We start from the raw sequence: 26,879 nt of genomic DNA, 5'->3' as shown, positions 1-26,879 counted from the left end.
GGGCTGACAGTAGGGGAGGAGGGCTCAGGTATGGGTGGGAACCAGGGGGAAGAAGCCCGTGGAAGAGGGGTTCTTTTGCCTGAGAGCGGGGAGCAGAGCGCTGCTGGTGACCGCCCCGCCCCCAGGGCTTTCCCAGCCCAGAGACCCTGGACTGTGTGGCCGCAGTCTTGGGCAGAGAGGAGCGAGAGGGAGCTCGAGCCGGCCGGCTCCCAGTTCCTCGCTCACGTAGGAGGTGAGGTCATCCGTGAGAGCCAGGGCGCGACGACGCAGTTGGGGGCTGGAGGAGATGCAAGGGTTTGGAACAACTGCCATGGGGAAGGCGACTGGGAACCCACAGGAGCCAAATGCCAGACAGCCGAGCTGAGGCTGGAGGGCCGGAGGGCGCTGCCCTGTTTGGTGAACTCCCTCTGCAGCATTCAGGGATCTCTCCACCTACTTTCTGCAGTTGGGAGGCAGAAGCAGGAAGCGGGTGGTGGCGTGACCCAGGGTTGAGATTGGATCAGATAAGTGCTGGTGGCTGAAGGTGGCAAGAGTGGCTATGAGAGCCTTGTAGGAGTCGATGGTCGAGGGGCTGGGCTTCAGGGGAGGCAAGCCAGAATGGCTGGATGTAGAAGGCGCGTGGAGAGGGTTGCGAGGCAGAGGAACCAAAGCCTTTCTGAGCAGGTTCGTTCAGTAGATGTGGATGGGAAAAGGGGGAGGAGGTGATGGTTGGGAGGTCACGCCCAGGGTCTTGGAGGCAGAGACCAAGAAATCTCAGGTCCAGGGTGTCCCATGGTGGAAGGTGCCTGAGCTGGAGGGACGTTGGGAGCTGTTGGAGTTGCAGAGGTCTGAGTGCCATGCATGTTGAAGCTGGGACATCGGTGCTCGCAGGCAGAGAGGGAAAACAGTGGCTGGATTGGTGTGTCGTGGGGGAGCGTGGGTACCCAAGGAGGGCTGATGTTTGAATAGTTCATGCTTCCAAAGAATGGAAGAGGCATTTAAGTGGCACCAGAGAGAAAGGGCTGGCTGTGTCCTCTTTGTCTGTCCCCGAGAAGGGATGACTGGGAGAGGAAAAGGGGAAGCTTACATAGAAGCGGGGGCTTACAGGGGACTTACACAGTCAGCTACAGGCAGGAGGTAGCAGGAGTCCGTGGGGAAAATGGCTGAGAGCCGGAGCATCGATGGATCTGTGCTTCCCCGGGCGGATGCAACTCTCCACGCAGACAGGTGTGAGGGTGGTAGAGCCAGGGCTGAGGGGAAGGTGGCCACAGGAGGAGGGGGCTGGGAGGCTTTGAGTTCCGGGTGTTAGGGGAGTGAAAGCATGGGCAGGTAGAGCATTCAGTATTGGGGGCCTCGGTCCCGGGTGGACTTAGTAATGGAGACCCACCCAGCATTCCCGTGGGACCATGTCCTGGAAACGCTGCTACAGGCCGGACAGCCCCTGCAGCGCCTCCTCCCAGGAGATCTCAGGGTTCCTGGCACTGCCCCCCTAACCTCACCCCCACCCCCAGTCTCCAGCTGTCTCAGGATCCCCTAACAGGAGGGCTAGGCTGGCCTAGAGAGTGGCCCTTCTCTGAGGCCTACTGGGGAGGGACCGGGGTCAGGTGGTCCAGGAACCCCCTCTAAGGAGGGACCCCAGGACCTCTTCGTGGGAGCTGCGGGCTGGGCTCCTGCAGACAGCCCTGGGGTTTAACCTGACTCCCGCCTGTGTTGTATCCTCACGCTGACAGGGGCTGCTCGGCAGCCGGCGGGACGGGTAGGTGTGTGCGCGCGTGTGGGTGCACACGCCATCGCGTGCCGGTCTCTTCACGGGGGCCATGTCCCAGCATGCTCTGTGGAGTTGACGCGTGGCCTGGTGTGTTCAGTGCTTCGGTGACCTGCGCTGCTGTGTGCGTGGCCTGCGTCCGCTCCGTCCTTCTGGCCTGCCTGTGACTGCCCAGGGGCTCCGGGCAAAGCGGGTGGAAGTGTCGTCCTCTTCCCCTTCCTTGTGTGGTGCTGGGCCTTGGGGAGGGAGGACGAGCAGCCTTTTGGGTCCAGCCAACTTGAGTATCTGGGAAACGGGAGGGGAGCTGGTCCTTTTTGGAAGGAAGTGGGTAAGGCCGCTGGGGCGGGTCCCTGGAGGGCGTGACCCTTCAGAGAGTGTGAGGAAAGTGTTGGGGTTGCAGGTGCGCTCCTCTGGGGCCCCAGGAGCCTTGACTCTGAAAGAGGTAGAGGAGCTGGAGCAGCTGACGCAGCAGCTGATGCAGGACATGGAGCATCCTCAGAGGCAGAACGTGGCCGCCAGCGGTGAGCCCCCGCCCGCCCGCAGGGACATCTCCTGCGTTCCCGTGCTTTCCGCTGTCTGTGGTTCCACTCCCTGCCCAGGCCAGCTCAGCCCCTGCAAGCTTCACGCCCTTCGTCCCATTCACTTCCGTCTCTGCGGCTTTCCCAGAGTCCTGTGGCCGGTGTCACCAGCCCCTGGCACGTGCTCAACCCGCGGTGCGCGCTCTGGGGCAGCTGTTCCACATCTCCTGCTTTACCTGCCATCAGTGTGAGCAGCGGCTGCAGGGACAGCAGTTCTACAGCCTGGAGGGGGCGCCGTACTGTGAGGGCTGCTATACTGTGAGTCAGGGTCGGGCTGGGGACACCCGGGGCTCAGCCCGGGGTGGGGGTGGGGGGTGGGGTGGGGGGCGAGCGTGGGGCAGCCGTGCCCTGGCAGCCGGCCCGTGGGTGCCAGCTCCCGGCCAGCCTCCTGCTGCTGCCTCCTCAGGACACCCTGGAGAAGTGCAACGCCTGCGGGCAGCCCATCACTGACCGCATGCTGAGGGCCACGGGCAGGGCCTACCACCCGCACTGCTTCACCTGTGTGGTCTGCGCCTGCCCCCTCGAGGGCACGGCCTTCATCGTGGACCCGGCCAGCCGGCCCCACTGCGTCCCCGACTACCACAGGTGGGGATCCTCCGCCCCCCGCCGGGCTCTTCTCTGGGCGCCAGCTCCCATATTTCTGGGAGCCAGGCTGCCCCCTGACCCCAACACGGCTCCAAACCCCTGGACTTGCTTTCTGTCCCCACGTCCTGTCTGTCTTTTGGACTGAGCTGTCCGGCGGCCTTTGGCCTGGATGGCGAGCCTTGCTGCCGGCTCGTCCCCTTCCCCCGGCCCATGACTCTTCATGTTGGGTGTGGTCTTGCATTCAGCACTGTGTGCTGCGGTGACTTCACCTCGCACACAGGCTGGATTCTGAAAGTTCCTTTGGAGATCAGCTGTTTGGAACTCGGGTTTCCCCTTAGAAACGGTGTTTACAAGGTGGCGACTTGCTCAGGCCACTGGCAGGATCCCGTGACGTAGCTAAAGGGCGGGAGCAGGGATGCCGCAGACTCGGATTCCCACCTCTGAGTGTGTGGGAGGTGTACGTTTCGGGGCTCCACCTTGGGTGGCCAGCACGTCACACCCCTCTGTGCCCCTCAGCAGTTGGACAGAGGCAGCCACGTGGTGCGGGGTAGGCGAGGGGCAGGGTTCCAGGTGTGGGGTCCCAGGTATGGGGTCCTCTGGGGGTGCTTTCTGCAGGAGCGGCAGGGTGGGTGTGGCAGGAGGTAAGGACCAGTCTGCCATCTCATTTCCCTGCACTCTTGGGGGCAGCGCCGGTGCCCCTCGCCCCCATTCTGACTCGCACCCGGCTCTCTGCCCCGCAGGCAGTATGCCCCCAGGTGCTCCGTCTGCACAGAGCCCATCATGCCCGAGCCTGGCCGAGAGGAGACCGTGCGTGTGGTCGCTCTGGACAAGAACTTCCATATGAAGTGCTACAAGTGTGAGGTCGGCCATCACCCCGGCCCCCTGGGGATGGGAGGTGGTGGGACGCTGCTCACCAATGAGCGATGGACAGTGCCGAGCCCTGGAGTAAATCAGTGCTGCAATTTTGAGGGTGGACAGAGACGGCATCCACGCCCGCCCAGCAGGGATGCTTCCCCGTCACTCCAGGACTGCAGGGTGTGGGTCCTCTGTGAGGTCACTGAGTTGCCGATAAACTAAGAAAGGGGACGGACCGATGGGAGGGAAGCGTGTTGTTTTGTTTTGGTAGGGCTGGGGGTCTCAGTGAGGTTGAAGGAGAGTCAGAATAGAGGTGAGACAGGTGGGAGAGGCCGCACATCCTTTACTGGGGCGGGCGCCTCGGAAGCGGCTCTACCCACTGCCCGTCCTCCTGGGGAGAGTCCTAGGGGACAACAGTGAAAGTGTGGTGATGGAGGCGGGGATAGGAGTGGAGGCGGCTGTGATTTGGGGGACACAGACAACGAGGGCATGGCTGAGCCAGGAAGCATCCGGCCTTCCTAATTTAAAGAGGGGAGGTGGGGTGCTTAGGGGGCCTCCCCGCCAGTGCACTCTGTTTCCTTCTCCCAGGACTGTGGGAAGCCACTGTCCATCGAGGCGGATGACAACGGCTGCTTCCCCTTGGATGGCCACGTGCTCTGCCGGAAATGCCACACCACCAGAGCCCAGACCTGAGTGAGGACTGGCTCCCTTCTTGACTGCAAATCCATTCCCCATTAGCAGACCACCCACAATGAGAACACCTCCCCCCTTCACCCTCCCCACAGTTAATTTTTGATGTCGAGCCCCTCCCTCCATGCCGGACCCCACCCCAGTATCCCTTGTGCCCTGATCCAGGGCCCCACCCAACATGGCCTAGGGCTGCAGAGTCCCAGCCCTGGGGTCCAGTCCTCCCCGATCCTGCAGGGACCACCCACCATCGTCTAGGTACCCCACCTGAGGGGGCACCAGACTGAGCGCTGCTGCTTTCACTGCTGCACCGATGCCCTCAGCTGGCCCTCCAGCAGCCTCTTACTCTGCTTGCTGAGGGCCAGGAAACGCCCTGACCTGCTGGGAGGCTGGGCTGGGCTCACCAGCCTGGACGTTCCCACCCACCCCTGTGCTGCCAGGTTGTGGCTACAGCTACAAATAAAAGGTGTTTTCCAGAATTCTTAGCAGTTGACTCTTTTGTGCCTACAGCCCTTGAGGGTGAGATGGAGGAGAGAGAGGGATAAAAACCCTGGGGTAAAGTTGAAAATTCAGCTTCTGTTTATTTATAAAAATATATATGTATATGTATATAATATATATTAAACCCTCCCCCAGCTCCCACAATTATCTTTTTACTTCTACCCGCCGCCCCACCCCAGCCTTTTTAAAACAATAGGCTTCCTGGCTCCAGAGGCAGTTCCTCAGGGAAGGGTGGACAGCAGCGGCACCAAAGTCCTACAGGTCGAGGGTCCCTCCGTGCTCCCTGAGGACAGGGTGGGTGAGGGGAAGGCTCAGTCCTTGAACCCCTGAATACTGCAGAGAATGCGCTTCTGGTGTGCGGGCTGTGTGATCCCCATCTGCGCTAGGTCCCTGTGGGCAAGGAGGGGGAATCGGTGAGTCTTGGGCCTCAAACCCCAGCAGGCGTCCCCCGTCCGGGCCCCCAGGGTCCTCACTCGGCCGTCAGATCGAGCACACACTGCATGGTGTCCAGCCCGGCGGAGTGGAAGTGCAGGATGTAGCGTTTCATTCGGATGGACTCCAGCCATTCAGCCACGCTCCGGTAGGGGATCCCATCTGAGCCACTCAAGCTGGGCAAGCGAAGGGTCACCCTGTGGGACATGGGCTGCCTCAGTCCCATGCAGGGGGATGCAGGGCTTCCCTGAAACCGGGGCTCTGCCTCTGCATCTGCAGGCAGCATTCAAGTTGGCTGTCTGAGCACAGAGATTATCTAGACTTTGTGGATTAGCCCGGCCATTGTCAGTGAACCCACTTCCTGGCCGGTTTCCTGGCAACAGCAACGGGCAGGCTGACAGTCCCGCTGCGCTGACAGACCTGGGGCAAGCGGCAGCCTCGCAGGTCCAAACGGAAGGTACCACCAGCCCACGTGCACTGCAGTGGCCAGCTTTGGGCAACCGATGGGGGCCAGTAAAGACATGAAGTATCGACTATCCCAGCTGAGAGGAAGCAGGGAGACGAGGTGAGCAGAGGCCCTGGAAGGCCAGTGTGGTCTCGGCTTTTTTCAGGGTGGCCCCCCCGAGTTCTGGGAGCAGCCCCCTGCTCGCCACCTCCAACCCTGGCTGTTATTCTTGCACTCTGACACCCACAATACAATGAGTGTTCCTGTCCTAAAGCCAGCCAGAGCCAGAAACCATTAGTAAAGTAAATCTGCTGGGGGAAAATATCCAGCATTCCAGAAAGATTAGCACATGCGGTCTCCAGTGTATAAGGGAGTTGTGCTCCAAAAGATAGTTCCAAAAGTTGGAACTCGGAGCACATTTTCTCCCAGAAACAAGGTTATATATGGTGGTTTGATACAGAGGCCAGCACGCCAGGGCTGCTTTACCCGATAAAGCATTTGAAGCCTTGCCCGTCTCTCCCATCTTACCCCCCCGCAAACAGTTGATTCTCCATATTCTGGCAATGTTTTTGGTAAAACACAATGATCATGTCCCTCCCATGGACAGTTTTAAAACATTGGTCAGTAGTTCTCTAGGCTCAGGATAAAGTCCAAACTTCTCTGCACCCTGCGCTATTTGCAATTGGCATGCCCTCAGTTCCCCAACCCTTGACGGCTACGGGATCTGGGCGCCTTCCCAGATCCCAAAAGGTTGCCCTTCTCAGTCGCGACGTGCACCCCCCGTCTGCCTCCTGTTGGTTTCTCTGTCTTCCCCACCCCATTCTAAGTGGCCAAGCTCACTGGAGCGGGTATCAGGTTGGTAGCTGCTTATATGTACTTTGCATCTTAGCGTGTTTGCTTCCCATCTTCCATCAAACCAGAGCTATCGAGGGCGAGACACCGCACCTCCTCCATCAGAGCGCTGTCTTCCCAAAGGTGCAGATTTGGGGCTGCCTCCTATGCCTGACTCTGTTGGGAGCTCCACAGGCCCAGTGCTCGGTGGATGTGGCCAAGTGTCCATTTCCGTTCTCCTAGATCTGCCCTCCCCAGGGTGGTTACCTGGGATCAAAGTTGGCAATGGTTCGCAGGGAGTGGGGGTTGGCATGCAGATGCTCCAGCTGTGCCTTCAGCTGGTGGAAGGGGGGCCGACGGGCACAGTCATGGGCCCAGCAGTTCTTCATGAGTTCATAGAGGCGGGCAGGGCAGTCCACGGGCGGGGGCAGCCGGTACCCATCCTCAATGCTCTTCATTACCTGCAGCGAGGAAGAGGGTAAGAAGCTAACCCGGCAGGCCACGAGGAAGCTCTGTTCACACGAGATCGTTGCAGTGGAGCCTCTAGACCCCCTGACCAGGATGGCCACAGTCAAGACAACAGGGCCTGAGGTGAAGGGGACAAGAGTGGATAGGAATGCAGACAGACTGTGGGTCAGAAAGAAGAAATGAGGCCATTGGCGGGAAAGGGCCGTGGAGGATTTGGGCAGGGAAACACCTGGGCTCACCTCCTGATTGCTCATCTCCCCGTAGGGCTTGTCCCCAAAGCTGAGCACCTCCCACATCACGATTCCAAAGCTCCACACGTCGCTGGCCGCGGTGAAGATCCGGTGGGCAATGGCTTCGGGGGCTGTCCAACGGATGGGGATCTTCCCTCCCTAATAGGGCACGTGGGGCAGAAGGCTGATGTGTTTCGGGGCACAGAAGGGCATGGGAAGTTATTGTGTCCACATGAGCACGCATCGTGTGCTGTGCACATACTGACTGTATGTACGGCATGTAAGTGTGTGTGTGTGTGTGTGTGTGTGTGTGTGAGTGTGTATGTGATTAGTACAAGGCTCTAACCTGGGTTTCATAGGTGCCGTCAAAGTTGTCCAGGAGGCGGGTCAGGCCAAAGTCAGACACCTTGCAGCACAGGTTCTGACTCACCAAGATGTTCCTGGCGGCCAGGTCCCGGTGGACATAACTGTGGTCACTGAGGTAGTTCATGCCAGATGCTATGCCCTGCAGCATGGCCACCAGCTGCCCAGGGACCAGCTGGTCCTCCCGTTCCTGCAGCAGGGAGTGGGCAAGTTAGGGGATGGGCTGGGTCTCCTCTTCCTGGACCCAGAGCCAATGCCCAGGGCTCCGTGGCCCATCCCCCTTCCAAGCTGGTCCTCCGCCCTCCTTACCCTTAGGAAGGCATCCAGGGCTCCGTTCTGCATAAACTCCGTGATGATCATGATGGGCTTTCCTGAGACACAAAGCACACATCACACGGCAGCCTCCACCCCGTCTCCACCCAGAACCACACTTCCTGCCTCTGACAGCACATCTCCCTCCACTTCCGGTGGCCTCACCCCTCCTCTACCACTCCCTCCCAGCACGCTCTTGGACACCACCCCTCATCGTACTCTTTGTGACAACGCCTTCCAGGTGCAGAATGTGCGGGTGGTTGAACTGGCCCATGATAGTTGCCTCTCGAAGGAAGTTCCACCACTGGCCGTCGGGAGATGTGTCTTTCAAGGTCTTAATGGCCACAGTCTTGGCACCCTGGCTGGGGGTTCTCAGGGACCCTCGATATACTTCCCCAAACTCTCCTGGGTGGAAAGAAAACAGGGTCATGGCCAGATGCATGGTCAGGCTCCCCAGGGGGACAGGCAGCGATATCTCCAGTCCTCCAGTTCCCTTTTCTTCTCTGGACCAGAGGATCAGAAACATGGTGTACCTTCCTCCCTGAGACAAGGGCTTGGCTGTACTTCCCAGGGCCAGGGGCCGGGAGTCTGGAACAGGAGTGCAGCTTTGCAAACTGTTCGGCACTGTCTCCCCAGTTAGCAGAGCCCTGATACTCAGGAGGTGCTGGGTGAGTGGGGGTCATGCAGTGGGGCTGGGTTCTGTCCACGAAGGGCAGGCTGGTCAGGGCCAGTACACAAGTGGCCGGGGAGGCTGACCACTGCCGCCTCTCTTCCGCAAGCTCCTCCGGTCACTTGGCCACACAATCAGCAAAGACACTGCTGAGCTTTGTTCTCTGTTCAGATCCATTTTCCCTGGTGACCCAAGGGATCGGGGCAGCCCAAGGACACTGGGCCCCTGGTGGGGTGGAATGTGGGGCTAGGGAGGCTCTGAGTCCCTCCCATGTTTGGGAACCATCTGAGAACAGCCTGAGCCTGGGCACAGCGACCCCCCCCTCCTGACAAAGATGATGTGTTTAACGCTCTTTATCAGAAATTCCATAACCACAAAAGCAGATGGTGCAGGAGGCGGGAGCTGCTCCAGGACACCTGATAAGGGGGTTAAAACATGAACACAGTGGTTGCAGGACACGGGGTAGAGCAGGGAGGAAACTCATCTGGGAGCTCTTGGGCCAGAGGAGAGGCCGGCTGGGCTCCACTGGGAAGGGCCGGAAGGAAGGGGCCTGCTGGCCGCTCTGTGCTGCCACACAGGCAGAGGGGACCACAGGGCTCACCTTCCCCTATGACGGTGTCCACAACCAGCCAGGCCGGGTTGAGCTCCTGGGTGAAGTCCAGGGCTCCCTGGGCAGGGTCCTCATATGCCTGGAGGTCCACGTAAGGCTTCAGCCACAGCTTGTCCTCTGCGGGGAGAACAGAGAGGGCTCAGCCCAACTCCAGGGCTCAGGAGTACTGGGGGGAGGGGGAGGGAGGGGCCAGCAGACCCCGGTGCTCATTCTTGTTCCCCGAGGAGTCCTGTCCTGGCTGAAGTGAAAGACAGTCTCTATCCTCAGCAACGACGTCTGCATAGTGCAGCCATTCCTCCTGCTGTCTACATGCAAAGCTCGTGTGTCCTCACCATCCCGGGCCCAGAGCTGGGGCCCGGAACCCAGACCCAAAAGCGTGTTCACGGCCTCAAGTTACCCAATCATCCCATGGCTCATTGACCCTAATTCCTCGCCTCCCTCCCCGCCGCTGCTCACCGTACTCCTCCGGTCACTCCCTCCGGTCACTCACAGCTCGGTCACTCACAGCTCGTTCACATTCCAGACAAGCCTCGCTCCCGCTCTGTTACTTGGACGGCCCCTAGACTCCCCCTTTTGTGGGGCACCTAATGAGGTGACCAGCAGGAAGCCCACATGCCTGGGAGGGCTTCAGGGAGCCTGCGGGCAGTCACCCTCCCAGCCAGCCTCAGCCCACAGACCCAGCCAGGGAGGATGAGGAAGGCTTGCCCGGAGCCTGGGTGCCGGTGCAGTGGCACCAACAGCTAACGGGCGATTGCACAGACCCTCCGGGGGACTGTTAGTACGAGGTTAATTAACCAAAGTTAATTAAGTAGCAAAACACAAGAGCCCTGGGGACGAGAGAGCCCACCTGTGCCCCCAGAGTTGTCCTAGCAAATGTGGGGCCCTTGGTCCCGTCCCAGTGGCGCCTCCCAACACACACACGTGTGCACACACAGGTGCTCCTGGCTCACCTCTGTCCCCATCAGCGACACAATCGCGCTGCCTCTGCCGCCTCTGGTGCCGTCGCCGCTGAGCTTTCCTGTGAGGGTTGGGGACCAGGTTCTTCAGGGGCCCAGGACCACCTCCAGGGCCCAGACGTGCTGCAGCTGAGATTTCCCCAGAAACGGCAGGGGGTGGGGAGCGGGTGGTGCGGGGACACTTTGGTACTAGGGGGTGGGAGGGCTGCTGGGCGGCATTCAGCAGCTTCTGCCAGGGCAAAGGGACCCAGGGTGGTGGAAGTGGGGGGGGTGGGTGGGGGGGACAGGAACAGCACCTGGAACGGAAGACAAGCATTCCGAGAAGCAGAGCTACACCCAGCAGCAGCCCAAAGATGATGGCCACGATCTCTCCTCCAGTCACGACCCTGGAAACTATAGGCACGTGGGGTGAAGAAGTCTGGGGGTGCTCAGAGCCCCCAGGGATGATGGAGGCTGGCAGGGCACACGGGGTGTGTGTGTGTGTGTGTGTGTGTGTGTGTGTGTGTGTGTGTGTGTGAGGCGGTCTCTCGGTGGCTTTGGGTGTGCATTCCCCAACCGGGGAGATGGGTGTGAGCGTGGGTGAGAGAGCCCGCGGAAAGGGCCCCACCCAGGGAGCACCAACCTGCTCTGTCTGTCAATGGACACTAACCTGAGGGGTTAGGAGATGGGACAGGATGCTGGCTGGCGGTATAGGCATCAGAATGTGCGTCTGGGGAGGAGGTGTGGTGTGACTCCGCACGGGGCCATCCGCCCAGGCAGTGTCTACGTGTGTGTGTGCCTGCGTGCCTGTGTGTGCGTGTGCGTGTGCGTGTGTGTGCGTGTGTGTGTGCATGGACGAGGAAGGAAGATCACTGACTGGAACAGGGTCTGAGAAACCTCAGGGGGATGACAGTCGCATGTGTGTTTGCGACAGAACACAGAGTAACCCACCCACCTGGTGGGCTGGTCCGAAACTCATGGTCAGGGGAGAAGGGGCCAGGGCCCAGAGGGGTCAGCATCCGGACTCTGACGGTGTACGTGGTGTCCGGCTGCAGTTCAGTCAGCAAGACCCGGGGCTCTAGAACCATCTGGTACCGTTCTTCATCCTGTGGATGGGGACTCGTGTTACCTGGGCCGTGCCAAACCAGACCCGGTGGAGGAGAAGGGCAGCCCTGGGAACACGTGGGAGGGGTGGGCTGCGGAGTGATCGGGGTGGGCTGCGGCGTGATCGGGGTGGGCTGCGGCGTGATCGGGGTAGGGCTCCGGAGTGATCGGGGTAGGGCTCCGGAGTGATCGGGGTAGGGCTCCTCAGAGGGCTCTGTCCTGAGAAAGCCACACGGTTCACTGCGGGCAGCTTTCTCCCATCCGGCGCCCCAGGAGAGGAACGCTGGAGGTGCTCCGCCCTGAGCTCACCTGGTTCAGCACGTGCAGCTCGTAGCTGAGGTTCCCCCCGGGGCTGCGAGGCCGGGACGCCGCCCAGGTCAGCTCCAGCTGCCGTGGCGCCTTCTTCACCAGCCTCAGGGACAAGCCTGACAGGGTCACTACGAGTCCAGAGGGAGGAAATCACTTAAGAAGCCTCTCCTTGCTTCCTGCTGGTCAGTGTGTCCCTGGGGTCCTATGCCCTCCGGCCTCCTCCAGGCCCTGCTGGCCCCCCAGACCCCTCACCTGCACGCCCCATGCTGATGCTGAGTGAGGCGCTGGCGGGCTTGGAGGTACCCAGCTCCGACACTCCGTTCTGGGCTTCAACGTTAAAGGTGTAGTTGGCGTCGGGCTCGAGGCCATCCACGCACACGGCGGCCGTGGTGAGCCCGCTGGGCCCCGGGGAGAAGCGCACGCTTTCCCCGCAGGGCTGGCAGGGCTCCCCGTCCGGCGCTGCTTCCCGACACTGAGAACACCCCACATCGTATCTGACATCCTCGCGTCCCCCCAGGTCTACTGGGGGCTCCCAGCGCAGGGAGAGCTGAGTCCCCGAAATAGAGAAGCTCAGGTTTCGGGGGACTGAGGGGGGGCCTGTGGGAGAAGACAGGCCATCAGTAGGAAGCAGCACGGCCCTCACCGGAGCTGCTGGCCCCTAGCCTTCTCCCAACCCCGATTCTCCAAGTCCTTCGCGGCCTTTGCCCAGAGATTCGATTCCTAGTGGGGAAAAGGTAGCTTAACCGCATCTCTGCGTTCCTCCAGGGAGAGCAGTGGTGCGTGTTTGGGGCCTTTAAGTGGCCGGCACCTTGGATGGTCCCCGATATCTGATAGGCTCTGGAAAGTTCGGACCCCAACACAGGTTTAGCCAAGGTCCTGCACCTCGTCACGGGCGGCCAGGTCCCGGCCCCGGACTCACGCGTGCATGCTTTGGCGGGGCCCTCCCCAGGAACGCGGTAGTGCCCGCTCTCGCAGGTGCACACGGTGGCCCCTTCAGACTCGGATGTGCTGTGTTGGGGGCACTTGAGACAACTGGGTGTGTCCACGTCCGCCCTGTAGGAGCCTTTCGGGCAGGCTAGAGAGAGAATGACACAGAGCCAAGGTTGTCCAGTGTTTTACTGGGAGAATCACACCCCTCCCGCAAATCGCTTGTGCTGGGAACACCCCCGCGTGTGTCTCCCTAGGGCCTTGGGACACTCCGTTTAAAAATCACTGAGATGGGCTTCCCTGGTGGCACAGTGGTTGAGAGTCCGCCTGCCGATGCAGGGGACACGGGTTCGTGCCCCGGTCCAGGAAGATCCCACATGCCGCGGAGCGGCTGGGCGCGTGAGCCATGGCCGCTGCGCCTGCGCGTCCGGAGCCTGTGCTCCGCAACGGGAAAGGTCACAACAGTGAGAGGCCCGCGTACCGCAAAAAAAAAAACAAAAAAACTGAGATGGAGCGTCGGCTTCCTTCCTTCCCTTGGCACCCGGTAGACCCTCCCCCGAGTGGTCCCTCCAAGTTCTTACCACCTCTTGAGTCTCCTTACCGAGGCAGCCCTCGACACCGCCGCTGCCGCCTTCCTCGTAGCCAGGCTCACAGTGGCACCGCCCCACTGGCACCAACCACTGGCCGTCGGAGCTGCAGTGCATGCGGGGTACACCCGAGGGTCCAGGGGTGACGTGGGCGTGGGGCAAGCAGGTCCCTGACACTTCGGCCAACCCGCCTGGTCCAGGGAGAGTGTCGGGGAATTGGGCCAAGCCGTGCACAGTCTCAGGGCAGCGCTGGTAGAAGACCCGGACAGACACCAGGGCCACACAGGCACCCGGGTTGTGGAAAGCGAGGTAGAGGCCTCGGCGGGTCAGGTGGCCCAAGGAGCAGCGCTCCACGTTCAGTTTCACGGCTCCAGACGCAAGGTCTCGAATGGTGAAGCTCTGGTCTGCAGCCACTGTGGTTACCTGGGAAGAAGGGTGGGGAAGAGGGAAAATGGCAGAGTCGTGCTTCCTTCCCATGTAACAGAAACGACTGTTTGCTTAATACTTTGCAGTTTACACGGGCATAAACAGAGGGCTGATTACACGGGAGCTACCGAGCCAAGCATTTTTACGTGCATTACACTGTCGAGTCCGTGCAATAATCCTACAAGGTGGGATGCATCACCTTCCTCATTTGACAGATAAAGAAACTAAGGCTAAGAGAAGTTGAAGACCTCGAACAAGACGATACAGCTACTACATGGTGGGGCTGGGATTGGAGCCCAGCTGTGGGATGCTACAGCCCAGATAATTTCCACTCTTCAAAGGTGTTCCCAACCTCAGTGCCAACGAGGTGATCAGTTATAAAGCGTGTCATCATTCATTTATGACTAATAACAAACTTCACAACAGCTGCTCTTTGGAAAAAAATGAGAGTCCGTCCTATAATAATATGTTCCCTTCTCTTTTGCATTCCAGTATGTTTTCTTGAGTAGGAAAGAGAGGGAAGGGATTAAAAAGTAGCCTGCAGAGAACTGTCTTCCTACACAACTCTAGGGATACTTATGGGCGTGTGTCATACACGAATGTAGTGAGCATGGACGGGAAAAGTCCAAATACCTCTCCCCTGCCTCCACCATGCCCTGCTCTTATCTTAGTGGATGCTTGTAAAAGCCTCTGGAGTAGATGAGGCTGACAGTCATACTGTTAATAATAAAATATTATTATCACTCCTTTAAGACAAGGAAAAACAGCCCAGAGAGGTTAAGTGACACGCCCCACGTCAGGACGCAGCTGAAAAGGCGCTCAAATCCAGACCTTCTGGTTTCTAGTCCCACATTCTTTCCACTATTCCACACCTACGCTCTCTTCCTGTTTCTGCCACCTTCTCTTTTTCTGAGTGGAGTGGGGTCATGGAAGGGAGTGGGGCAAGGATCAGTGTCAGGGCTGAAATGGCCCCGAGGGGTAGAAGCACCTTCTGGAACAGGGGCCGCCGGAGCTGAATGCCCACATCCTGGTCACTCTCCATGTACAGGAGGTTGAAGGTCTCTTTGCAGCCCAGAGGCTCAGCTTCCCCAGGGAAACTCTTGCAGTCCCGCACAGTGAACTGCAGCTCCACGTGGACACGCGAGGCCTCCTCCCCCCGGTAGATCCAATTGGAGCGAAGCCAGTGGTCAGTGTCTCTGCTTTCTTGCACTGGGCAGTCCTGGTACATGTACAGTGGTGTCCCGTTCAGTATCTGCTGCACCTCACTCCACTGTGAGAGGAAAACGAGCGTCAGCCTCCAAGCCATCATCACCTGTTCCCCAAATGCTCAATTTCTAGAATGGATGGCGAGGAAGCTGGTGTCAGAGATGCCCAGGTTCACGCTACTTGTCCTGCCCTCTCCCCACCCCACGGCCCCAGGATAGTAGGTTAAATGTTTAGGGTCGGAGATTTCTTCGGATATAGCATGGGCAAGACAACACCCCCTTGACAACCCTGGCCAGCTCTGGACCCTTCAATGAGCCCCTTCAACTGCAAGAATATGAGCACCATTTTTACCCTCAGCAGGGCTGTCAGGTACCCCAAAGGCAGATTTTTGTAGCAAAAGCTCATGCACAAAAACTTTCTGCCTATTTGTTCAGAGACGAGGAGACTGCATTTAATATTAAGGCCTCTGACCTTTGGAGGGTGAGAACAAGCATAAAACTCTTCTGTAGGAGGGAATCTCACTCTCTACAAAATTCCTTCCAGTTACAGCCACTATCAAAAGCAACAACGGGAGCTTCCCTGGTGGCGCAGTGGTTGAGAGTCCGCCTGCCGTTGCAGGGGACGCGGGTTCGTGCCCCGGTCCGGGAAGATCCCACATGCCGCGGAGCGGCTGGGCCCGTGAGCCATGGCCGCTGAGCCTGCGCGTCTGGGGCCTGTGCTCCACAACGGTGAGAGGCCCGCGTACCGCAAAAAAAAAAAAAATAAATAAAAATAAATAAAAAATTTAAAAAAATCAACAATGGAAAGAGTTGGTTGGACCCCTAGATACCATCCAGACCATCCTTAACTTCTTTTACATTTAATCATCATAATAATAACGGTCAGCACTAACGTAGCGCTTACCATGGGCCAGTCACTATTCTAAGCACTTTCGATGAGGAAACTGAGTCACAGTGAGGTTAAAGGACACATTGCCCAAGACACCAGCTATTAAGAGGAGGAGCTGGGAGGTGCACCCAGACACTCTAAGTTCCAGAGTTGATGCTCTTAATCATTATGCCTCTATGTGCTTATTACAAAAAGTCAAAGAATAAAAACTTACATATAACAAGAAGTGAAAGTCCTCCTATCCATCCACTCATTCTTAACAACTTGGAGTAAAACTTTCCAGATCATTTTCAGTGCCTCTAGAGAAACATTTGAATGTTTTTTTCGTGTGCGTGTGTTTTTAACATAATTTTAAAATATATACGTGTTCTTCTATAACTTGCTTTTTTTTTTAACGAATAAAAAGTCTTTGAAAGATGTCCACAAGAGTATATGGCTCTACCTAATTTTTTTTAGCAATCCATAAAATAGTATCCCACTGTACGGATGTACCATAATTTATTTAATCATTCATCTATTGTTGGACATTTAAGTAACTTCTAGTGATTGTTTACTTTTTAAGTAAACATGTAGATTCCTGTACGATTTCTATAGACCTGCTGTATCAAAGGGTAAATATAGTACAAATTTTATAAGAAGATACTGCCAGACTGTCCTCCACAAAGGCTTTATCAATTTACACTTTCACAATGCAGGAGGGCGCATTTTCTCAAAACCTCATCAACAGGGGATATTAATGAGCTTTTTACTTTTGGCAATCTTATGGACAGAACAGCTTCTGGCCATTTTAATGTACCTTTCTTTGAGGAGGAGGTTGTGCATTTCTCTTTTGTTCATTGTCTATTTGTATTTTTATGCAGTTACATATTTATAACTTTGCCTGATATTCTACTGCTATCTTCTGAGTGTTCATTTGGATCTTTTATTTTTTTTTACATTATAGACATTGATCATTTGCTCGAAATGCATATTTCATATATTTTCTCCGTCATGCCATTTAATTTTGCTAATGATGTCTGTGATGTTGACATACTTTAAAAATTTTTACATAATACCATTTATCTTCTTTCCTTTTTGTGTTGTGTATTTTGCTTGGGAAGCTCTCCCATACCAAACTTATAAAGATCTTCTATATTTCTCCTAACATTCTTTTAGGTTTGGTTTTTAGGTTTAGACTTTAATCTTCCTAGAATTAATTTTGTTGTCTGTAGAGTGTGAAGATGTAACTTTACCTTCTTCCTTTTTTTAAAAAAAAATTATGGACACCAAATTGTCAGTTTATTGACTACTCTATACTTTCCACATTGATTTGTAATTCCAGTGTTATCACATACTAAAATCTCTAATATGCGGATTTGTTTGGGGACTTTCTATTCTGTTCCATTGACCTGAATATTCTCGTGCAATGCAAAATGTTTTAATTATAATTGATGTACTGTATGGTACGTTCTGATATCTGGTAGGACAAGTTTCCTATTTCATTCTTCTTCTTTTTTCAAAAGAATTCTCAGACATTCTTAAGTATATTCTCTGCCAGATGAACTTAAGAAGCTCTCAAATTCTATAAAATATTCCATTGATATTTTGGTTGCAACCCCCTTATTTTATAAAGAAGAGACTGAGGCCCATAGAAAGTTCGCTTTCCCAAGGGTTTTCATTGCTACTCGCAGCTTTGGGAAAAGGCGAGAAAAAGCACCGTTAACTAAAGTCTGGGGTGGCATGGGGGCAGGGGCAGAAGTATATGTTGCTGTGAGGCACGTATTTTTGTACTACGTTAGGAAGTTCAAAGATCAGACAAGGGGTGTCCAGGCTGCAGTGATAGAAGGCACCTAGAGCCTCTTCTTAGGAAGAAGCTGGGACGGGGAAGCCGGAGTGGAAGGCTTGGGGTGAAGGTCAGGTGGAAAGGTGGTGGGGGTTTCATGCGCAGCTCATTAGCTAGACCACCAGGGCTGCAGCTGGACCAGGGGCAGCAGATGTTCCCAGCTATGACTCGCCTCCCCCAGTTCCAGCAGTGACAGATGGGGGAGAAGCAGCTGCTCAGGATCAGCAACAAGGATCCTTTCACTTACGGCTCTGGTTGCTACATAGATACATTCTGGGGAGCGTGAATCTGAATGTGTGTGTGTGTGTGTGTGTGTGTGTTTTGAAAAGATGGGGAGGGGGAGGGGGGGACAAGGCAGACAGTGGGAATGTGACTGCTGCTGTCTCCTCGCCTTCCTAGTACAAAGCTGTTGAGCCTGAGCTGCAAAAGGGGCCTTGCTTCCACTGCAGCCCAATTAGGGAAGAGCTATGTGGGTGGGGTGGCAGGGGAGGCCTGTGGGAGCCAGCAGACGGACCTGCAGCCCTCACTGTGGAGTGATCAGCTGCTTTATGAGATGAGGTGCCTGTCAGAGTTGGCCTAATCCAGGATTTTCTGAGCAGCCCCTCCTGTGGGATACATTATGGTTTAGTCTATTCATTCTAATGACAGGCCACTCCATGGGAGAGCCGAGAGTGGAGCCAGGGCCCTGGGACTCCGAGGGAAAGAAAGCAAGTAACTCCAACCCCAGAAATACAGGCTGGATTCCTCCTGGAGTAGGAAAGAGAAAAGGGAACCCCCAGAGGACAGGGTCTAGGACCAGAGGGAAGAGGCCTAAGGCCAGAGTCCTGGAGGCTGCAGCACCTGCGGAGGCTCCGGTGTTTCCAGGGCCAGCTCTGCTGAGTGACAGAAAGGTGCTCTATGGGACTCACAAGATCCTACCTCTGCTCACTGGGTCTTCGGAATATCCAAGGAGGGAAGGGGCTTGAAACGCATGGTGTGCCTGGGCTGGGGAAGGCGGGGGAGGTGTCAAGGGCTGAGGGACCTCTAATGGGGCAGCTTTTAACTCTGGGAGAGTCAAAGACCCTTTGAAGAATTTGATGAAAACTCTGGCTCTCTTCTCCAGAAAAAAAAAAAAAAAGTCCACATACAGCTACACAACTTCGAATACTCTTTTATGGGGCTCCCAGACGCCCTGAAACCTGTCTATGCAACTCCACTGGGATGGACAGACCCCAGATTGAGGACACTCTTCTATGCTTGGGTCTCAGCTCTCAACCATCCCAGGGATGGTCCATTCTCTTCCCAGGAGGTGTCACTCTCATCTTCCCCCAGGTCCTCACAAGTATTCAGCCCTCCCTCGCTGGGACAGGGAGAGGAGGAGCCAGGCTTTGAATCGGTCCCCAGGGGGTGAAGCCTGACACCCCCCCCCCCCCCCCCCGCAAGGCTCCACACATTCAGGAGGCTCTGATTCACCTCCCCTCCCCTCCCCCTCCCAGAGGAGACACTTCCAGTTTTTCCTGCTCTTTTCTACGTTCCTCCACCCACCTCACCGCCCCATTTCACACTGGCCTTCAGCCTTGAGCCACCCTAGGTCCTTCCCTCCCCTGACACTTACCCCATCCTCTGGGGGATCCAGCAGCCAGCCCAGCTCTCCCTGTGCCTTGCTAGTATCCATCAGCGTGACTGAAGGTGGAGAGAAAGGGAGCCTGTCATCTCTGGGGGAGAAGGCCCCCCGCACACGTGCAACCCACATTCCTCTTCCTGGGCCCCCCCAGCCCCAAGCCTTCAGCATCCCGTTAACAGCTGTGAGTTCCTGAGATTTAGGGGAGGAAACCGGCCCAGGAAGGAGGAGTGAAGGGCTACGATGATTAGTCTGTCTTTCTCCCGAGTGTGAAGGGAGGAAAGCAGAGTGGGGCAAGGGTTGGAGCGCTGGACCTTTGACCAAAGTCAACGCAGGAAGCGTTAGGAAGAGCAGCCCCAGAGAGGACGGGCAGCCTCTCACTCGGCGAGGCTGGTGCAGCCTGGGGGACCCATCAGCCGCAGAACTGGAAGGGCGGATGGGCGAGAGAGGAGCTCAGCCTCTGGGGGTCATGAGTGGGCTGGGTGTGGACAGGGGACTTGGGAGGGGGGTCCTGGGTGCAGGGGCTCCCTCCCCCGGCAAAGGGCCTGCCTTGCCCCTGATTGGGGGTGTGGACCGGGGGTAGAGACACAGCGGAGAGTCCAGGAAGCGGGGGTAGTAGGGTCAGAGAGCATGCAAGTGTCCACATGGAAGGCTTGACCCCTGCCTTCCGGAGCCCCTGCCTCCCGAGTCCTAACCCATCCCCCAGCGGCAGGTCCCTCTGTCCCCCAGCCTAGGTTGGCATAAAGCGACTTCCATTTCTGACTTCAGAGGGTTCAGATCTCTGGGTTGGGCGCCTGAGGCCGGGGCTGCCTGGGAATGAGGGGTCCTCACCATTGCTGGGGTAGGAGGTCTGGACGCTGCTTCCGCCAGAAACTCACTCCCCACCCCCAGGAGAAAACTGCTGGCCAGCAGGGGCGGGGGTGACTGACCCGGGAAAGCAGCTGTTTGGGGTTAAAGACCAAAGACTGGCCTGGCCAGTCGATCACCTGGCAGCCGGGCAAAACAAGAGCGCTGGAGAGGGGCTCTTGGAGAGGGCCTCCTCAGGAATGCCGACTCCAGGAGGAGGGGGAGGGGCGGGGCGGGGGTCGGTACCTTCCATGGCGCGCGCCCCCGGGGGCGGCGGGGCGCAGAGAAGCAGCAGCAGCCCGAGCCCCAGGGGCCAGCGCCGCTCCATGGCACGGGGTCGGGACCTGGGACCGAGGCCCGGACGGCTGGGCCTGGGTGCGAGGACTGGGCGAGCGGGGCCGGCCGGACAGGGGCGGGGGGCGGGGCCAGAGCCCGGGGCGGAGTCCAGGCCTCACCTGGATCACCTTCTTAAAGGGACAGTAGGGCAGGAAGGAAACCTGTAAAACAGGTAATAAACTTCAAAAAGTGGAGGCGTCTTGACCGGAATGAGACTGCGGGCGCCGCCTAGTGGGTGGGATCGGGAACTGACTCACCCAGTGCTAATTCTAACCCTAAACCCAACCCTGTCTCGATCCAGCCTTTCGCCTAATTCCACCTCGAATTTGTATTCCTCCCTCTCCCTTTCTTCAGGGCCCAGCACTGTAATAGACTCAGGGGAAGGCCGGGTAAGAGACACATCTTGATGTTCCCGTCGGGGAGGCTTGGATGACCATAATGCAAGGCGAGGTTGGTTGGCAGAGGAAGCAGGCCCAGCCGGGCGCACACTGAGTCTCCAGGGAGTAGACTGTGTGAGCCGGGTTTCGGTGGTAGAGATTGGGCAACACGCGAGCAAGGGCCTGAAGCCAGGGAGCCTCAAGGGGCCTCCGGGAGTGAAGGGACCAGTTTGACTGCTGGGGCTCAGGATTGTCTTGGGAACCAGGCAGAAAGACAGGTGTGGGCCGGGGCAGGGAAGGTCTCGGTAAACATGTTAAGGAGTTTGAACGTTACCATGCCCTTTACGAAGCAACATGAGAAACGGGTGAGGGCTTCCGAGCGCGAGTGGTAGAGAAGCTAGTGGTGTAGACCCCACGGCCCTCCCACCTGTTGGAGACTGGCTTCCAGTATATTCGATACATGTTTCTTCAGTTTCTACCCTGCGTGCAGCAAGCTTTGAAAGCTTCAGAGAAGAGTACGACAGTCTTGGCCCTAAACAAATTGTTGTCTGAGGAGTGTCGGGGGCCAGGGCGTAAGGCAAGCACACAGATGGCTAAAATGACAGGTAGGAGAGGACCCCAGCAGAGGTGCAAATCAGGGGTGACAGTGGCTCCAAGGGGAGTGGTCGTCCACTGAGGAACGGCGGCCAGCTCCACTCCTGGGGCCTCTCCTTCCTACAGCCCTCTCTGGCTCCATCTCATTTGGGTGAATTATTCATAGTTTTTCTATCATTTAAATTGTTGCATGTTTTGGTCACCGTGGAGGAAGGGAGGTGATGCGTTTTAGGTGCTTATTTTATTTTCAAAAATTAATCCTTCTCGTGTTTCTTTTTTTATATACAGATAAGTATAAGAAGAAAATGGCTCATAGTTTCCCGGCCCAGACTAGCCTCACTGGCATAAATAAATAAATGTAATCCAAGTACATTAGTTGGAAAATTCACATTGAACAGCAAAGAAACAAAATGGAAAGTAGAATCCTCCCTCCTCCCACCCTCCAATTCCTGTCCCCAAAGTTACACACCATCAATCGTCTATCGTGATTCACCCAGGATGTTTTCCCCTATGGACACACCATCATATATGTCTCGCTCTAACCCCCTCTTCCCCCGCCCAACACACACGCATGCTTTTAGAATGTATATACAGAGGGGCGGTAGGATACACAGGCTCTGCCCCATGGGCCTCTTTCTAAAGTAAAGGACTTCGGGAAGGAGGGGGAGGCTCCTGCAGGCTCACTCGGGGCAGAGCTTTGTGATTTCAGCAGGGAGGAATGGGCTAAGGGTGCCCAGCCAACAGAGGGGGGAAATGGAGCAAGCTCTGGACAATCGTGCTAGGAAATAAGCCAGACTGTGGTGAGGTAATGCATGGGCTCGGTGCTGTGCTTCGTTACAGTAACAAGACCCTTGGGACTCAAGGGGGTAGGGCGGGGGCAGCCCCATGCAGGGGGAGGTGGAGCCCAGAGGAGCCTGGCTCTTGTTTTCTGTCTGTCTCTTTGTGCCGGGTCTGGAAGTGTTGCAGAAGGGGAAGGAAAGAGCCACCTGTATTCAGGATGAGCCCAACTGGACAATTCCTCATTCCCTTTGTTGTAGGAGGGGGCACGCCTTCAATTTTGGCCTCTCTCCTTAACGAAGAGTGCAGCTTTGTAGAGTTATTTCCACTCTCTGAACCTTAGTTTTCTTGGACCTAGGTGATATCCGAGGCCATTTCCAGGAAAGATGTTGGGATACGGAGTTAGAAGACGTAGGCCAGCCCTTTTAGCATGTGTGTGTCTCTGTTTCCCTAGCTACAAAATGGGGTTAATCATCACGCCCACCTCATAGGGAGAGTGTGACGGTCAAAAGAGGAGAAAGTGCTTTGCTAACTGTAAGGTACTGAACAAACAGCAAACATTAATGTGCTGGAAGAATGATAGAGGCCAGGACTTTCCTGACCTTCTCCTACAGGCTTCCCCAGTTACTCCCAGAGTGGAACAACCACGAGGACTAAGATATCAATTTTTTTTTTCTTTTAAAAGCAACTTTAGAGACTTCCCTGGCGGCACAGTGGTTAAATATCTGCCTGCCAATGCGGGGGACACGGGTTTGATCCCTGGTCCGGGAAGATCCCACATGCCACAGAGCAACAAAGCCCATGCGCCACAACTACTGAAGCCTGCGTGCCACAACTATTGAGCCCACATGCCACAACTACTGAAGCCCGCGTGCTTAGAGCCCGCGTGCATCAACGAAGACCCAACACAGCCATAAATAAATAAATAAATGTATTTTTAAAAAAGGCAACTTTATTGTGGGATAATTTGCATAAATCACACCCACCCCAGGTGTATAGTTCAGTGGCTTCTGACAAATGCATACACCCTGGTAACCACTGGCTCAGTGAAGTAACAGAACACTGTCACCACCCAAAAACGTTCGTGCCCTTTGCTGTCAATCCCACCTCTGGCCCCAGGCTTTCTGTTTTGCCTGGTTCAGAACTTCATGCAGTCTCCTGAGTCTGGCTTTCCCCCTTCAGCATGACGCCCCCAAGTCCATCTATGTTGTGGGCGACTGCGGTTTGCTTCTCCTGTAGGGATGCCCTTGGATGTCAGTTGACAATACAAAATGCAAATCAAAGAGTTTTCCCCAGCTCTATTCTCCCAGGAGCCATAGATCTTTTAGCTGATAGGCCTTCCCAGAGGGACAGCTCTCCCCTCTCAGGTGGAGGGAACCCAAGTTCTCTGGCTCTGTTCTCATTCTGTAGTCAGGAAGGGAAGCCTGCACATCCCTACATCCTGGAGCTTCTGGGCTCTGGCTCCTCTCCTGCAGCACCAACCTTAGTACTACCCTGTTGAAATTGTCCACTGCACCCCATCACACCCGGTTCCTTGCTGACCTGGCATAAGATGAGATCCACCCAGCCTAGGTCAGGGCCTTGTACATCCATAAGTCGCTGGATAACATGCAGCTTAACCAGGAGGGTAACCCAGTAAGCTGCCAGCGACCACTATGAGAGCATCAATACAATTCGGTTTATCAGATTAGTATCAGGTCCCTAGCAAGGGCCAGCATGGATGGGACCAAAGCAGCTTTCTTTTGGCTGCATCCGGCTGGCCTGCACTTGCGGGCAGCCCTATCCAGGAGACTGTGTGGGCAGTGGGAAGAGAAGAAACAGCACTGTCCATGTGGCGTTCGAGTGGATTCTGCACATCTTTGATCCCTTTCTTCTGTCTGTGCTCTTACCCATCTGTTCTCTGATCCTGCTTTACCATCAGGTGACAGGGGCAGGATCTTCATCGTTACCATTAATTACAGCACCTACGCACGCTGCCATGGCATTCCACATACATTATTTCATTTACTTCTCACACCAACCCTTTGAGGAAGGTATTATTAGTCCCGTTTTATAGATGCAAAAACCTGAGGCACAGGGATTTAAGTTACTTCTTTAAAATCACTCAGTTGCAGAACTAGGATTTGATCCCAGGTCTGTCTGACTCGGGGGCCCGTGGCCTCTACTCAGGGTTTCCAGAAGCAAAGAAGGTAAGGGACACCTACATTTTATTTTATTACCCCCCCTACTCCCCACGCCACCCCTTAAAACACCATGGATTAGGTTTGCCTTTTTCCAGCTTCATAAAATGGAATCACCTGATATGTGTTCTTTGGTGTCTGAGTTCTTTCATTTCCTCTGCTGTTTGTGAGATTTATTCACGTAGTTGTGTACTGATTCATTCCTATCACTGTGTGGTATTCCATTGTATAAAGAACACCTTATTTTTAAAGACCTCTTGATTGGTGGTTAAAGTACTGCCCTTGAATTATCTACTGGGCACCCCCCGAAGTTGATCAGGCTTGTCTGGATGTCTCTGAAAGCTGCTTAACCTGCCCAGAAGGTATGTCCGGTTTTTTTTTTTTTTTTTTTCCGGTACGCGGGCCTCTCACGGTTGTGACCTCTCCCGCTGCGGAGCACAGGCTCCGGACACACAGGCTCAGCGGCCGTGGCTCACGGGCCCAGCCGCTCCGCGGCATGTGGGATCTTCCCGGACCGGGGCACGAACCGGCGTCCCTTGCATCAGCAGGTGGACTCTCAACCACTGCGCCACCAGGGAAGCCCGGTATGTCCGTTTTTTAAGGAGACTTTTTGCTAGCCCCATGGCTCCTTAATTAAATACGTGCAGAGGTGGCCTGTGAGCAATGCTGCCGACCTGGTTACCTCCCTCCCCCCCACCATGTGCCTCCCCTCTTCCTTGTCACTTTGCCAAGAGGAAAACACCTGATGTTTAAGTAGCTGCAACTCTTCATACCAGAAGTAGGACTGTTTTGAGATAAAGGCAGTTTGAAGTTTTCTCTGAGATGTTAGGAGCAAAGCTGGCTATTAGAAAGCTCTAATATTGTCACTTCATAGCCGTGCGAGCTTGGGCAAATCATCTAATTTTCCTGAGCCTCAGCTTCCTCATCTACAAAATGGGGGAAATGGTGAGAATGATGTTGGTCCTAAACACCTACCTCACGGTAAATGAGAGTTTAAATATGATCAAGTGTGCAAATAGATATTCCTGGTACCCCACATAACTTAATGCCACTTCCTTTTCATTTTCGTGTCCTCCTACACAGTGTTATTTGCAAGACAGATTTGGGAGAATCAAAGGAAAAGTCTGCTGAAGGATGGCGGAGTCTGAGTAGCATCAGCCCCTGAATTAAAAGGGATGTTATGTGGAAGTTCAGATCTCAAGAAGAAGCAAGAGAAGAGTAAAGAAAGAGCTGGGAGAAATCGCTCTGGAGCCATTTAGACTGTGAGGCACTATGGGAATAAAACCACTCTAACACTGTCAGGTCATATTGCAATTCTCCCTGCACTTAAAAAAATCCTGTCTCTCTTTGCAATATTAACATCCTCCAAAGCATTCTGTTTGTCTTAGAGGCAAGAAGGTGGCAGAGAAGCTGTAAGCCTCCATTGCATTGCAGCACGGGCCACAGAGAAGTGGAAACTTGAGTTGAAGAATGGGTAGTAGCAGACACAGAGAAGGAAGTCAGATTGTTTCTGGTGCTGATGGGAGAGACAAAGGGGGTGAAATGGGAATTCTCTTGGGGTTATGCATTACATCCAAGCACGCATTTAGGTACAAGCTTGACCACACCTTCCTCATTCCCATTCTTAACTGATCTCACTCAAAAGTAAAAATAAAACCAATTCACAACCATCCTGTTATTTCCTTTGGTTTCTGGAGCAGTGACATGAAATTGTGGAAGGGTCAGTCACATGAAGACTCAGAATTCCTTATACTGATATTTGTGTGTGTCTCATGAGAAATTGTTGTGTTTCTACCTTAACCTATTTGCTTTTGCTGACCTGAGAAATTAATACGCTGCATAAATGCTTGGGCAGGTAGGAGGGAGGAAAAGAAGGAAGAGAACAAATGAGTCTCAGTGAACTGAGGCATGTCAGAAATTTAATAAGAACAAGTTGAGACAACTGTTAAACCAGAATTCCTTGGGTGAAGAGAGATAGCTTTGTCCTCATCAAAAAACGTTTGCGGGGGCTTCCCTGGTGACGCAGTGGTTGAGAGTCTGCCTGCTGATGCAGGGGACGCGGGTTCGTGCCCCGGTCCGGGAGGATCCCACATGCCGCGGAGCGGCTGGGCCCGTGAGCCATGGCTGCTGAGCCTGTGCTTCCGGAGCCTGTACTCCGCAACGGGAGAGGCCACAACCGTGAGAGGCCCGCGCAGCGCACAAAAAAAAAAAAAAAAAAAAAAAAGTTTGCGGATTAGACCGATGGAAGAGAAGCGAAAGAGGTAAAGTGGCTATGTTTCCAAGTCATTTTTAGTTTAGCTAGTATGAGAGAAGAGAAGGTCGAAATAAACCGTCAGCTTTGGTTAACCAAGATTATTTGTAAAGCTTCCAATTTTATTGCTAGTCTAGGCTGGGAGTTCTGGGGAACTAACCTCTAGAGAGGGCTGAGATGTAGCTGGTTATAACCCACACTTACAGTTTTCATTTACTGGTCCTATGGTCTGAAGGCAATAGTTATTGTTGTCTTATAAAAGAAGTATTAGATAAGCATGGGGCCTATTTAATTGAGCATAAATTTGATTCCTTTTAAATTTTGCTTTGAAGAAGTTTCTCACCATTGTGGCCCCTCCCGTTACGGAGCACAGGCTCCGGACGCGCAGGCTCAGCGGCCATGG

The 26,879-nt window shown here is 55.2% G+C and overlaps 2 protein-coding genes across 8 annotated transcripts in view; one reads left to right on the top strand and one right to left on the bottom strand.

The window, feature by feature from the left end:
• ZYX (zyxin) overlaps window positions 1–4,928 on the top strand; it is a 9,616-nt gene extending 4,688 nt beyond the window's left edge. For all 4 annotated transcript variants that reach the window (XM_027101651.1, XM_027101653.1, XM_027101650.1 and 1 more), the window contains 5 exons: window positions 2,145–2,265; window positions 2,411–2,580; window positions 2,729–2,907; window positions 3,648–3,768; window positions 4,351–4,928. In XM_027101651.1, the coding sequence (XP_026957452.1) occupies window positions 2,145–2,265; window positions 2,411–2,580; window positions 2,729–2,907; window positions 3,648–3,768; window positions 4,351–4,455 (696 nt within the window). In that variant the 3' untranslated portion in view covers window positions 4,456–4,928. The remainder of the gene's footprint in view (window positions 1–2,144; window positions 2,266–2,410; window positions 2,581–2,728; window positions 2,908–3,647; window positions 3,769–4,350) is intronic.
• A 77-nt stretch (window positions 4,929–5,005) lies between these two features.
• EPHA1 (EPH receptor A1) lies at window positions 5,006–20,340 on the bottom strand. 4 transcript variants are annotated; one of them, XM_027101643.1, is made up of 18 exons: window positions 20,208–20,340; window positions 19,110–19,177; window positions 14,588–14,869; window positions 13,188–13,596; window positions 12,579–12,734; window positions 11,912–12,256; window positions 11,660–11,787; window positions 11,202–11,352; window positions 10,564–10,660; window positions 10,262–10,329; window positions 9,303–9,428; window positions 8,251–8,436; window positions 8,029–8,090; window positions 7,703–7,909; window positions 7,366–7,515; window positions 6,926–7,119; window positions 5,424–5,579; window positions 5,006–5,340 (listed from the first exon to the last, which is right to left on the bottom strand). In XM_027101643.1, exons 1-18 carry the CDS (start codon window positions 20,287–20,289, stop codon window positions 5,262–5,264), a joined length of 2,946 nt encoding a protein of 981 aa, XP_026957444.1. In that variant the 5' UTR covers window positions 20,290–20,340; the 3' UTR covers window positions 5,006–5,261. The 4 variants fall into 4 exon arrangements, with proteins under 4 accessions (XP_026957444.1, XP_026957448.1, XP_026957447.1 ...); XM_027101647.1 differs by having other exon boundaries at window positions 11,912–11,986; XM_027101646.1 differs by having other exon boundaries at window positions 14,588–14,933; window positions 20,208–20,226.
• Between the last annotated feature and the right edge of the window lie 6,539 nt (window positions 20,341–26,879).

This window comes from Aethalodelphis obliquidens, unplaced genomic scaffold (assembly GCF_003676395.1).
Source record: "Aethalodelphis obliquidens isolate GAN/ISIS:26980383/991018 unplaced genomic scaffold, ASM367639v1 scaffold5, whole genome shotgun sequence".
NCBI lineage: Eukaryota > Metazoa > Chordata > Mammalia > Artiodactyla > Delphinidae > Aethalodelphis > Aethalodelphis obliquidens.
Note: the sequence above shows the minus strand (reverse complement) of the source record. Positions and strands in the feature narration are given on the sequence as shown.

Bases quoted from the DNA above. Each gene is read 5' to 3' on its own strand.
- EPHA1 (XM_027101643.1), bottom strand. From the start codon at position 20,289: ATGGAGCGGCGCTGGCCCCTGGGGCTCGGGCTGCTGCTGCTTCTCTGC. The intron at 12,257-12,578 runs GTGAGTCCGGGG...CTTCTCCCACAG, and splicing joins CCCCGCCAAAGCATGCACGC to GCCCCCCCTCAGTCCCCCGA. The intron at 8,437-9,302 runs GTGAGCCCTGTG...CTTTCCACCCAG, and splicing joins GGACACCGTCATAGGGGAAG to GAGAGTTTGGGGAAGTATAT.